The sequence below is a fragment of the Topomyia yanbarensis genome, chromosome 1, assembly GCF_030247195.1.
Source record: "Topomyia yanbarensis strain Yona2022 chromosome 1, ASM3024719v1, whole genome shotgun sequence".
Classification (NCBI taxonomy): domain Eukaryota; kingdom Metazoa; phylum Arthropoda; class Insecta; order Diptera; family Culicidae; genus Topomyia; species Topomyia yanbarensis.
The window spans coordinates 198,629,653-198,642,666 of record NC_080670.1 but is presented as its reverse complement, the minus strand read 5'-3'; the positions used below and the strand labels follow the sequence as shown (position 1 = coordinate 198,642,666).

The 13,014-nt window shown below is 45.6% G+C and overlaps 1 protein-coding gene across 1 annotated transcript; it reads left to right on the top strand.

Moving 5' to 3' along the window:
* Positions 1 to 8,210: 8,210 nt before the first annotated feature.
* LOC131687316 (splicing factor 1) lies at positions 8,211 to 12,776 on the top strand. Its single transcript, XM_058971395.1, has 6 exons — positions 8,211 to 8,411; positions 8,542 to 9,035; positions 9,096 to 9,266; positions 9,688 to 9,763; positions 11,203 to 11,355; positions 11,414 to 12,776. The coding sequence occupies exons 1-6, from the start codon at positions 8,311 to 8,313 to the stop codon at positions 12,582 to 12,584; spliced, it is 2,166 nt and encodes a 721-aa protein (XP_058827378.1). The 5' UTR covers positions 8,211 to 8,310; the 3' UTR covers positions 12,585 to 12,776.
* The last annotated feature ends 238 nt before the right edge of the window (positions 12,777 to 13,014 follow it).

Genomic DNA, 13,014 nt, shown 5'->3' with positions numbered 1-13,014 from the left:
TTATCTAGTCCAAAAGCTTTCTTAGCATTTCAAATCGAATGAATAATTTCCAACACTAACTACATTGATTATTTGAATTCATTTTGATGTTGGCCCTTCAGTTCGTTTTCCACATTCCTCATTTTGCTAACGAAAAAATGAATTTTAGCAAAAAAAAACACAAGTTGGAATCAATTGATACACTGTGACAACTTGCCCCAAAATGAAATAGTCGGTGTTAAGTCAGACCGGACTAAGTGACAATATGTTGATTTCGAGAAAAACGAGGTTAAAGTTCGAAACGCAGTATCCTTTACATTATAATTGGAAATTAATTTCTGCCATAATGCTTGTTTATTGTTACAAATATATTTCATTAGTATGTGCGACGACTGAAAGCGGAAAAAGACAATATGTGTCACATAAGTGATAAACAATAACAAAACCGAGGAAATAATATTTTAAACAGCTGGCTAAATCATCGCATTGGAAACATCATGTTTTAGATGTATTTTTGACAGATCCAAATTATACGAGGGATTGTCATTTTGAAACAGATTTACATCACAACATTGCGAATAGTCTTATCGTGAAAACGGGTCTGTTCTCAATACAAAATAGAACAAACGCGACCGAAAATGAGTTGCATAATAGTTGCCACTCAATCACGATTTGAACTGATCATCCGTTTTCTTTGATGCACGCCATTGGCGATTTGCGGCAAAACTAAAATTAGTCATGCGACGCCTATGATTCAGCTCATGAACTGGCAAAGTGATACAGTTTGTATTTTTTCACTCGCAAATGATATTCTTTACTCGCGTAACCTGGAGAGTTTCATGAATTTACACCATCTCATAAAGGTTTAGCTTGACTTAGGAGGAACAGTAAATGATGATGTTGTCTGCAGAAAAAAAGTTCCTTGTTCAAGAAAGCTCGTTTCACATTAATGTAATCAGTTCAACCTGTCTAAGAAATGTATCATGGATATGGAAGAAGAGCCCTCTCTGTTCCCATAATGCTCATAGGAAGCTTTCTGGTAACAACCTTAGTATTAAAGGTATGCAAATAATGATAAGTGCTACGAATAACCGATAAGTGGACGGCTTATGTACATAAGTTGTTGAGACATCTCGACCGCATACTGCAAAATATTAAACGAATATACGCTTTCTAATGAATAGAGATGGATTTATTTAAAAAGTGAATACACGTGATTCGAATTTGTTTTACTACAGAGGGACGGGCGAACAAATTTATTTCTGAATTTTACATGTTTACGTTCGCTTTATGGTCGTGGATGAACAATCGGGGTGTTTCTAATCGTGGCCGAATGGACAACAGAATTCCAAGTTGTTTCGACCGTCACTTTCATTTTCACCACATACTTACATTCCTCGACGATCCCCATAGTTATAATAAATTTCGCCTAATGGCCGAAGCAAAACGAGTTTGCAATTCGCACCAGAAAATTGAATTACTCGCTGACTCTGGAGAGATCCCTATTACCGCTTCTTGTTAGTAGTTATCAGTGCTAATAATTGGTATTGAGCTTGTTCACAATAGAGTTAGTGACGACCACTTGTTGTACGGTGATTTCACCAGGCTTCTGCACACGCTCTATGTGAATCCATCGACTGTACTTGAAAACATCCTGTTTAGCCGAGTCTGCCAAGGCGAGATATACATCAGCTTTCACTAAACGGTAGTTTCATGATTGTCTAGCTCAACTTTCTTGCTTTAGTTTGAAAACAGGTTGAAACTTAGGTTTGGCATAAATATATCATTTACTGGCATTTTCGCGTATTGGAAAAGGAGGCACGCAACAGCTAACGTTGATTGTACAATTCATTACTTTTCACTTCATTAAATCTTAGATTTATTCTCTATTTAAAAAAATGACTCACCACTCAATATTTTATTTGAATTATTTTATCTTCCGAAGAATTTTGTTTATTTTCGTTAATATTTTTTTTATTGCTTGGATACGAAAATCGAAGCGGTGCTGCGCGAGATATTCATTTTTCATCATTACCGGGGGGTGACTTGATGTACTGGTAACTGGTTGTAAATGGATAGGATACTTTTTCTTAGGAATATTTCATTGAGTTTCTGGTCTTGTCATTGGCTAATGTGCTCAACAAATTAAATTTCGGAATCGCGCACATGTTGCTTTGTGAACAATATTAGAAACCACTATGTTTTACACCCTTATTGCAGGATGTTTACTCATCGTCTTATAAAATGATAGTTTTTCTTCGTTTTCGTAAACAATTATCAACAAATTTATAGATGACATGTTGTTTAAAAGTTATTTTTTACCAAAGTTGACAGAAACTATATGCACTATGACAGAACAAAATGAAATCAGAAACACTGTACTTCTAGCGGTACCGGTAAACGTTTTCAACGTAGAATCGCCAATACTTCCCCTCAAAAAAACCCTAATGCTCGTTTGGTTGTACTTTTTGACAGTCCGTTTGGCTGCAATTTTTGACAGTTCGCTAGTCTATGCATAAAGTGTCTGTAGTTTTAACGTGATGAGTTTTGGTAAAATTGAAAAGATCGAGGACAACACCAGAAAGACAGTGGAACATCTACTGGTAAACTGCCTCGAGCTTGCTGATCTCCGGAGACAGCACGACCTTCCACCATCCCTGAGGGACATTTTCTGCAACGATCCAGTAAGAGAGGAGGTCCTACTGTCCTTCCTAAAGGATGCCGACTTGTTCCAGGAAGTATAATAAGAAGACAGCGGGCCCCTCGCCACACTCGGACTGGGCGATGGGAGGGTTCCCCGCGGCCCCCCACGTAAAAGCCATCAACCACAGACAACACCTTCAACAGCGGAATGCAACCAACAGACTACCCATCCACAACCGCGGGCCCCTCGCTACATCCGGACAGGATGCCGGGAGGGCTCACCGCGGCCCATCCAACATCACACCAGCAACTGCGGGCCCCTTGCCACACCCGGAATGGGTGATGGAAGGGTACTCCGCCGTCCTCACGACAACAGCATCCAGCCCCAAACCTATCTACCGCTCACAATCGCGGGCCCCTCGCCACTCCCGGACCGGGTGATGGGAGGGACTACCGCGGCCCATCCAGATCAGCTGGCTCCCGCCACTAAGAAGAGTCATACCAAATATAAATCCAACCCAAATTCCAGTAACTTGAAATAAAATGTAATTAATTTTTTTACCTGGCGAATGACCTAAAAGGTTAAAGCCACAAATAAACAAAAAAAAAGATCGAGGAGGTTAACAATGAGTAGCGAATTTCTAATACCTTCTTGCGATTCAAATTTGGAGTGATTGTCTAATAAGCTTATTATAAACAAAGGAATAAAAGCCAAAGCACTAATAAAACCCAAAAGTATTTTTTGTTGTTGTGATACCCGTATAAATAAATACCAAAGCTTCGGAACCATTTCCAAACTATTCATATAATATTCACCATATTGGGAATACTATTGATATATTCCAACAGTATAATTCAACTATTAAAATACCATACGCATTTTAGTTACCATTTCTAATATCTTCCGTGTTTTTTTTTTTTTTTTTTACAATGGAGAAGACCTTTATGTCCTAGCCCAGTACACGTGCTAACGGTAGGGTCCAATCTACCACACGGGGTGCACTGGGGGCGTGTCGGACTCAAATGGTGACCAGCCATTAATACCGACTAAACTCCATTGGGCTCCGCCATCATTCCTCCCAGGAACTACCTCTCGGTATTACTTCTGGGGGGATGGCTGTACTGAATGTACTCATTCACTCTCACTCGCGCGATCATACATCCTGTATGAGGCTTACTTGGGTGCTCTCTCAATCACACTTTGATTCACTCTCAAACACTCCCACATGAGGCTGACTTTTGTGCTCACCTTTTACGTTCCATGCGAGGCTGACTTGTGTGCTCACCTTACTCATTCCTTGCTAGGCTTACTTTTGTGCTCGCCCTACCCATCCATGTGAGGCTGACTTGGGTGCTCACCCTATCACCTGATTCACTCTCAATCGTGCCACTCTATTGTACCTTTGTCACTCCCTCTGGCATCCCATGTGGGACATTTTTCTTAGGCCCCACTTCTGACATACCATGCGAGGCTGACTTTTGTGCTCACCTTTTTCATTCCTTGCTAGGCTGACTTTTGTGCTAGCCTCTACCAACCTGTGAGGCTGACTTTTATGCTCACCCTTAACATGCAGTGTGAGACTGACTTGGATGCTCACCCTTTCACTCCTCTGCCACGCCATGAGGCATCGATAGCTTAGTTCCAACATACTACGCTACGACCCTCCCGTCTTGGCATGAGGCAGTCCACTTATACGCCTATACACTCACTCTTCTGTCTTGCTTCGGGGTGGCTGGGTTTACCCCTTACGCGGTTGCCATTCGCTGCGCCAACCTACCTCGGCATGAACAGACCATTCACTCTCTTATTTTGCGCTTGGCCTTTTTCGCTCCAACTAACCAATCACTAGTTAGTCGTGCCCGCCGTCTGTTGCTCGGTTCGCCAGATTACCTGTAGCCTACTGGCAATCTGGATGGTAGCAGCCGAGACTGCGTTCCACTTCTCCACCGTTTGACACATCCGCTGAATAAGGGTATCCGGGGTTGTGTCCCAGCCACAGACGTCAAGCATTGCTCTTCTTTCGACGTCGAACCGAGGACATACGAACAGTATGTGTTCGGCAGTTTCGTCTACACCTGGGCAGACTGGGACCTCCGCGTGCCCGAACCTGTGGAGGTACTGACGGAAACAGCCATGGCCTGACAGGAATTGTGTCAGGTGGAAGTGAACTTCCCCATGGGGTCTTCCCACCCAGCTCGATATGCTAGGTATCAGCCGGTGGGTCCACCTACCTTTCGAGGAGTTGTCCCACTCACGCTGCCATCTGGCGACCGAGGTCACCCTGGTGCGCTCGCGGGCTCCCCTATTTCCACGTAGCTCAAAGCACTCCTCATCTTCCCGAATGACCAGCCCGACTGGCATCATGCTCGCTATCACGCAGGATGCATCGTGTGATACCGTGCGGTAGGCAGATATCACTCTGAGGCACATCACGCGGTAGGTGCTCTCCAGTTTCTGTAGGTAACTGGTTACCCTCAGTGCTCTTGACCATGACGGGCCGCCGTACCTGAGGATAGATACGGCAACGCCTGCCAGTAACCTACGTCTACTGGCGCACACCTTTGAGCTGTTGGACATCATTCTCGATAGTGCCGCAACAGCAGTCGACGCTCTCTTGCACGTATAGTCGACATGGCTGCCGAAGGTCAGCTTGTCGTCTATAATGACTCCGAGAGACTACAGACTTCGCTGTGAAGTGATCGCGACTTCTCCCACATGGATAACTGCATGTTGTGCCGACTTGCGGTTGTTGACGATAACTACCTCCGTCTTATGATGAGCGAGCTCCAGGCCTCTCGCGCTCATCCATTCCTCCACCGTGCTAATCGCGTGTTCTGCGGTTAGTTCTACCTCAGGAATTGACTCCCCGTAGACCTCCAAGGTTACGTCGTCGGCAAAGCCGACGATCTTGACCCCAGGAGGGAACTTCAGTCTCAGAACCCCGTCATACATGAGGTTCCATAGCACCGGGCCTAGGATCGAGCCCTGCGGGACTCCGGCGGTAATCGGAACCCTTTTCTGACCGGCATCGGTCTCGTATAGCAGTACGCGGTTTTGGAAGTAACTTTCCAGGATCCGGTACAGACCCACCGGTAGGCTAAGCCGGTGTAACGAGAGCGCGATGGCATCCCAGCTTGCGCTGTTGAATGCATTCTTCACGTCAAGTGTCACTAACGCACAGTATCGAATACCTCGCCTTTTTCGTTGGATCGCTATCTCGGCAGTATTTATCACTGAGTTGAGAGCGTCCACTGTGGACTTACCCTTCCGAAAGCCAAACTGGTTGCTTGACAGACCGTCCGTACCTTCCGCGTACGGGGTGAGCCTGTTGAGGATGATCCTCTCAAGCAGTTTGCCAGTCGTGTCTATCAGACAGATTGGTCTGTACGCCGATGGGTCGCCTGGCGGCTTCCCGGGCTTCGGCAACAGCACCAGTTTCTGCCTTTTCCATCTATCGGGGAAACGGCACTCGTCAAGGCATCTCTGCATAGCTAGCCTGAACATGTTCGGGTTCGCTATGATCGCTGCCTTGAGAGCGTTGTTCGGGACTCCATCCGGCCCTGGAGCTTTGTTCATTGCTAGGGATTTAGCCACTGCGAGTAGTTCTTCGTTCGTCACTGGAGCCACCATTTCGACCGTGCCCGCACTGTCTCGTAGTGCAGGTGGCCAGGGGCTTGTGGCTCGAGACGGGAAGAGTACTTCGATAATCGTTGCCAACCGGTCCGGAGACCGTTCTGGGGGTGAGGAGCCCCCTTTGGTCTTGGCCATCACAATCCGGTAGGCGTCACCCCACGGATTCGCGTTGGCACTCTCACACAGGTTGTCGAAACACGCTCTCTTGCTGCTTTTAAGCCTTGTTAAGGGCTAATTTCGCAGCTTGAAACACTTCACGGCGGTTCTCTCTTGCATCCTCGGTGCGAGCTCTTTGCATCCTACGTCTAGCTCTGAGACAGGCTGACCGTAGAGCTGCAATCTCGGCACTCCACCAGTATACCGGGCATCTACCGTTTCTTGGCAGTGTTTTTCTCGACATAGTGGCGTCGCACGCGCGTGATAGAACAGCTACCAGCGCATCCCCGCTTAGACTGTCGGTGTTGGCCTCCAGTCCCAGGGCCGCGGTGAAATCTTCGCTGTCGAAGTGATTGGACTTCCACCCGCGTACCTGACAGGGATCTCCCGCCCTCGGATGCTGCACACCATAGTTGATCTTAAAGCGGATTGCTAGATGATCGCTATGGGTGTAGCCTTCGTCTACCCTCCATTCCATGCCTGGAGCCAGACTCGGGCTGGCAATCATCGCTCCACTACTCTCCCCACGGGGGGGAGACCTCGCCAAACCACCTCTTGCGAAGGGGTTTGGCACCTCCGTCTGTTTATTTTTATTTTTATTTGCCTCCATGTATAGTCCCACGAGTAGCGCGAGAAATATATGTCCGCCACGCCAGAGCTCCGCATTAGCGTGGTAAGGGACGCTTACTGTGGGGGTTGCCCAGGTACCCCACAGGCTCCGTTAACGATCGAGCATCTTTTTCACCCCCTCGATCACTCATCCCTCGGCACGGGTCGCTTCACGCCTTGGAATTGGGGTTATGCCCTACCTTGCTTTACGTGGTGATCTCGGCCCGGATCATCACAACCATCCTCCTTTACCAGGGCTTTGGACCTGTAGCTCTGGATCTCAATAGTTCCATGTACGTATGTTATTAATATCTTCCGTGTAGGATACACGATTTGTATACTACATTGTACTTTTGTGCCAGAGCTTCATATTGCTCTGGCGATCTTTGTTGTTCGTATATCTGTTTACCCTGCTCTAAAAATCTGTAGATTAACATGATCAAAAATCCTCCTCTTACAATATTACGGCGATAACTCAATTGGATAAAGCATCAGTCCACTTACTGTCGACAAAGCTTACTTCAGAAGATGGGGCGTAACGAAATAAAAAACTTCCTCAATCGATAGAATTGAAATGTTAGAAGGGGGAAGTTTTTTTTCTTCACCCAATATTTTATGCATCGCTAGATCTAAAATATACATGTTACCATAAACTATATGGTTCTTCAATGGTATGTTGTCAAAATGTATATGAAGAAAAGCACATTTTGGAACAGTGACAGTTCTTAACAACCCGTTGTTTGTATGGTCGAGATTGGAAAAACGATAATGGTTATGTTCGATATTATACTAAGTAATGGTTAATCTATTGTCGAACAAACCATATTGAAAATGGTTTTTAAATGTTTGATGGAATGGTTGGCATATGGTACACATTTATGCGGGTATGATTTAAGTTAGAGCCATTTAAAAAGCGGACCTTACACGTTCAATGTTTTTGTCAATACTAGAAAGTATTGACTAAAGTATTTTACGTAAAATAGAAAAAAAGTTATATTGACGATGTACAAATGGGATTGACGTATTGAAGCAATATCGTCAATACTCGATACTTGATAAAAAATATTGAAAGTATAAGGGCCGCTAAAGAGCATTGAAAAAATGCACTAGGGAGCGCTTACCCTATACACACTTTGGTCGCTGAGCCATACCCACCCGAGCTGGAGTACTAGAACCGCTAGAATGGACTGTCAAAAATTTTCGTTCTTCACAGTGCGTCACAGCGTTTGCTGCAAAGTTAGTGAAAAATCGTATTTTCCGGCGTAAAACTGCATCCCAATCAGCGAAAAATGACCTCAAAACACAAGGACAAAGACCGCGATCGTGACCGTGATGGAGAATCGAGCCATTCGCACGGGAAATCGCGTGATAAGGACCGAGAACGCAGAAGGTACGTTCGTACTAAGTGATGCTAGAAGCCAGTGTTGCCGTTTTGGTGGGGTGGCGTTACGCCACCGGCGGTGTTTATTTTTTAGGTTATGCGTTTTGTTTATTTTTAAAATGCTTAAAATTTTTTACAGGTCTCGCTCTCGCAGCAAACATCGCGACCGAGATCGTGACCGGGATCGCGATAGGGATCGGGATCGTCATCGAAGACGCAACAGTCGAAGCAAGTCGCGAGATCGGCGCCGTCGAAGCCATTCACGCAGTCGTGAACAGAGACGTTCCCGGGATCGGGACCGAGAACGTGATCGGGATAGGGATCGCGAACGGGATCGTGACCGATATGATCAGGGTAGTAGCCGCGGTTCTGATCGTTTGGGAGGTCATCGTGGTGGCCCACCGCCGGATAGTCGCGATAAGGATAGCGGATACGATTACAAGGGATTGGAGTTTACGCAAAGCGTTATCGAATCGATGATGTCGACGGCGGCAAATGCGAAGAATTTTGCTGAACTGTTGACTAGCTATAGTCAGCAGCAGCAGATTCAGCAACAACAGCAACAGATGCAAGCTCAGAAGGCGCTGATTGATGCGCACAATGAGAATAGTCAATCGTCGGAGTATGGCAGGGGTAAGGTTTAAGTTGTGTGAAGTAAGGGGAAGATTTTACCGAAAGGTTCTTTCTTTGCAGATAACGGTGGTTATGGTGGAAGTGGTAACAACAGCGGTAGCGAAGCGGAAGCGCGCCGTAAGAAGAAAAAGTCACGTTGGGCTGGTGGCGATCATGATAAGACGTTTATCCCCGGTATGCCTACCATACTGCCAGCCGGAATGAGTCAGGATCAGCAGGAGGCTTATTTGGGTAAGTGGAGGAGAAAAGATTTGCCAGTATCCTATTTCGTTTCAGTTTAGGTCAGATCTGCGGCTGTCGGTAACAGGGAAACACTTCCGGAAGATAATCTAATTCAATGAGTCATCGATGATATAACGACCATGCTTAATCTCTTTCAACTGATCAAAGCGAAACTAAGTTCACTTTTCCTAGGGGTCAACATCTAGGTCAGCGTCGTAGTTGGGCTGCGAGAAGCTACATTCATGTGTCATTTTCGTAAGTAGAAAACAGATGGATCGTCGGACCGTTCGTGCTATTTTTTTCCAGCTCCGATTTTCTAAACATTTGTTTCAATTTGAAACACCCGAAATTTGCCGTATTAATCTAACATCGGGGGGTTTGCCCTCGATTTAATCTCTGTTTTTTCTCTATTTCATTGATCGGAGTTCAGTCCAGCTACAAATCGAGGAAATTAGTCGGAAGCTACGCACTGGGGATCTGATGATATCGCAGAATCCGGACGAAAGGTTTGCTCTTTGTTTTATGTTTTTAAAATTGTACATTGCAAGCATTGATTTATTGTGATTTGTTGATACGCATTTCAGCAGTTAGGAGAAGGGTGAAACATACACGGTCTTCAGAGTCGATCGAATCCTTGAATTAAAAAGTCACTGTGAAATGGTGAATTCTAATTTACGGTTTTAAGTCAAAGCGATAAAAGTCTGCTTAAACAAGAAAGCTCCCAATTTGTTCCTATGTGTCTCTTCATGCAAAAGGAACCTTTATGGAGGAAGCAGAAATTGTATTCTATGCAGTCTGGAAGTTCAAATCGAGAAGATTAAAGCCTAAAAATTCCAGGAAAAGTGTTACGGTTTTATTCTCACCAAGCCGCAATTCTTTCAGCTTCAAAGTGTCAAATGATTCAACGAATAGCTGTCCAGACTTCATGTTTTGGATGTGGTACTAAATTGAAGATTCGATCTTCATCATGAACTTATTAAGTAATACAAAAACTTGAACCTGAAGGAATCGAGCGGTTCAAAATAAATGCATAAAAACAGGGCTTTCCCAATCGCACTAATGTATTTTTATTTGAAGCGCTTTCTGTGTAAGAGCCGTGGATGCGTAGTCAGGCTGTTAGTAGTATTGTCATCGCTGTAACAAACAAGCAAAAAATCGCCACATGGTAAACAGGTTGTGAAACACTAACCATTGATTTACTTCTAGCTCAGTAAGCTTGCAAAAAATATTGTCCCTTGCGACCTCGAAGGTTGGAGTTTGAACCTTCAATCTGAGCTCTGTCTCAGCTGTCTGCGAAGAGACCTGAAGTATTTTTTACATTAATTATTTGTATTTAATGGAAGCGTTAGCAGGGCAGTTCACTAATTCGATACTTTTGTTAGGCGCTTTCATGCGAATTGCACCTGTGTCCCCCTACCCGCTGGCAGCAGCTGACCTGCCGCCGCTCTCCAGTACAGTATATAGTGAAAGTAAGTGGCACTACTTCAGAGAAGCGAGGGATCAAATGGAAGCGACATGCGGCACTCAACGACGCCCGCGCAAGATACCCACTCGTTTTCCACCAGACCCGAAACACAGTGATGATTAATGGTTCTTTTTCTCTCTTCCCAGCTGCGGGTTCGCGTGAGAAAATTTACACAGAAATAATGCAATTTTGATTTACAGCATAATTACCGAATTTATTGTCCACTGATTGAAACGTTAGCCAAAATATTACTCAGAACAACGTAGGTTCAACAGACGTTAATGTTTTTACACCTAGGCATCTAATCTCAATCGAAAATCTAATGACCCTTCTTTACCAGCAAATAATGATAATCATTAATCAGAACGCTAATAATTAGTTAATACACAATAGTTGCATATTTTATCGCCTAAACATTGTTAGACCAACTATTACAATTGTTCGTTTTGTTCTTTTTTGTTCTCTTCCAAATCCCAACAGATCACCTTCACCTGAACCGATCTACAGCAGCGACGGCAAGAGGTTGAACACCCGTGAATTCCGCACCAGGAAGAAGCTTGAAGAGCAACGTCATCAGCTGATCCAGCGAATGCAGTGCATGAATCCGGACTTTAAGCCCCCATCGGATTATAAGTAAGTTTGTACCTCTTCCACTCTCACAAGTAAAACAATTGCTTTTCCTTCCCCGCAGACCCCCGGTGATTCGAGTTAGCGACAAAGTGCTCATTCCCCAGGAGGAACATCCGGATATAAACTTCGTAGGTTTACTGATCGGACCGCGCGGAAACACGTTGAAAGCCATGGAAAAAGATACCGGTGCTAAGATCATAATCCGCGGAAAGGGTTCCGTAAAGGAGGGTAAAGTTGGCCGCAAGGATGGACAACCACTGCCCGGTGAAGACGAACCTCTGCATGCATTTATCACAGCCAGCAATCCAGAATCGGTCAAGAAAGCCGTCGATCGGATTAAGGATGTTATTCGGCAGGGTATCGAGGTCCCGGAGGGACACAACGATCTCCGGCGAATGCAGCTGCGAGAACTGGCACAACTAAACGGAACACTTCGCGAGACCGATGGTCCTCGCTGTACAAACTGTGGTTCGAACGAACACAAAACTTGGCTCTGCCCGGATAAACCCAACGTGACAAACAACATCGTTTGTTCGTCCTGCGGTGGAGCAGGTCACATAGCAAAGGATTGTCGCAGTAAAAGACCCGGACAGGGAGGACCCCCAACCGGTAACACCCAGACCAAAATTGACGAAGAGTACATGAGTTTGATGGCAGAACTGGGTGAAGGTCCACCACCGGAAACCACCCATCAAACTACCGGCCATTCAAAATCCTACGGACTGTTCGAACCACGGCAAGCTCCACGACCTCTGATGCAAACGCCACACCTACCCCCTCCACCACAACATCAACCCCAGGCGGTACCGACAACCTCTGCTCCAATGCCGCATCCCCCACAAATGAGTCAATGGGGCCATCAGGCTATGCCTCCCATCCCTGCTCCTCCACCACCTCCACCCGGTATAACACCGCTAATGTCATGGGGTCAACAACCACCTCCCCCGGGTGGCAGTCCCGATGTACTACCACCGGGAACGGCTCCACTCCCTCGATTCCCTCAAGGTTATCCTCCGCCACCGGGTGTCTCGCAGCAACCCCTAGCCCCCGGTACCGGACCAGTTCATTCTTGGGGTGGAAGCAATGGTTCGGCTCCACCGCCACTTATGCCACCAGGTACGTGGCAAAGCTCGAGTGCTAGTGGCTATATGCAACCGCCACCGATGCCTCCGGGAATGCCACCTGCCCATTTGCTAAGTGCACCTCCTCCGCCACCACCGCCAGCGTCTTAGGGCGATGCACAAAACTTTGACAATTTACCCTTATGGACTTTGAAAATACATTCATGGACAACTACTGCTACCGGTAGCGAATATGCATTAATCAAAAAAAAAGTTGGATTATTAGTTGTAGCTGCTTGTTTTCTACGTCAAAAGAAGTTCAATAAATAAAAGAGTGCCGGACATGGATAGGTGGTAGTCGAAGTCGAAGCATGTTTTATCAACACACATACCGAAAATCTTTTGCATCCATGGTATTCATATTGAAAGAAAAGTTTGGGAGCATAAGTTATTCGGCAGCAGGCTGTGATTGAATGAAGAACAGTGACTAGTTATATGCTGTATGCGAACTACGCTCGATGACGGATCCAAGACATGTCATGAATCATACATTTGGAACATCAAGGGTTTTATTTTCAGTCACGTCACCTAGTGACTAGAA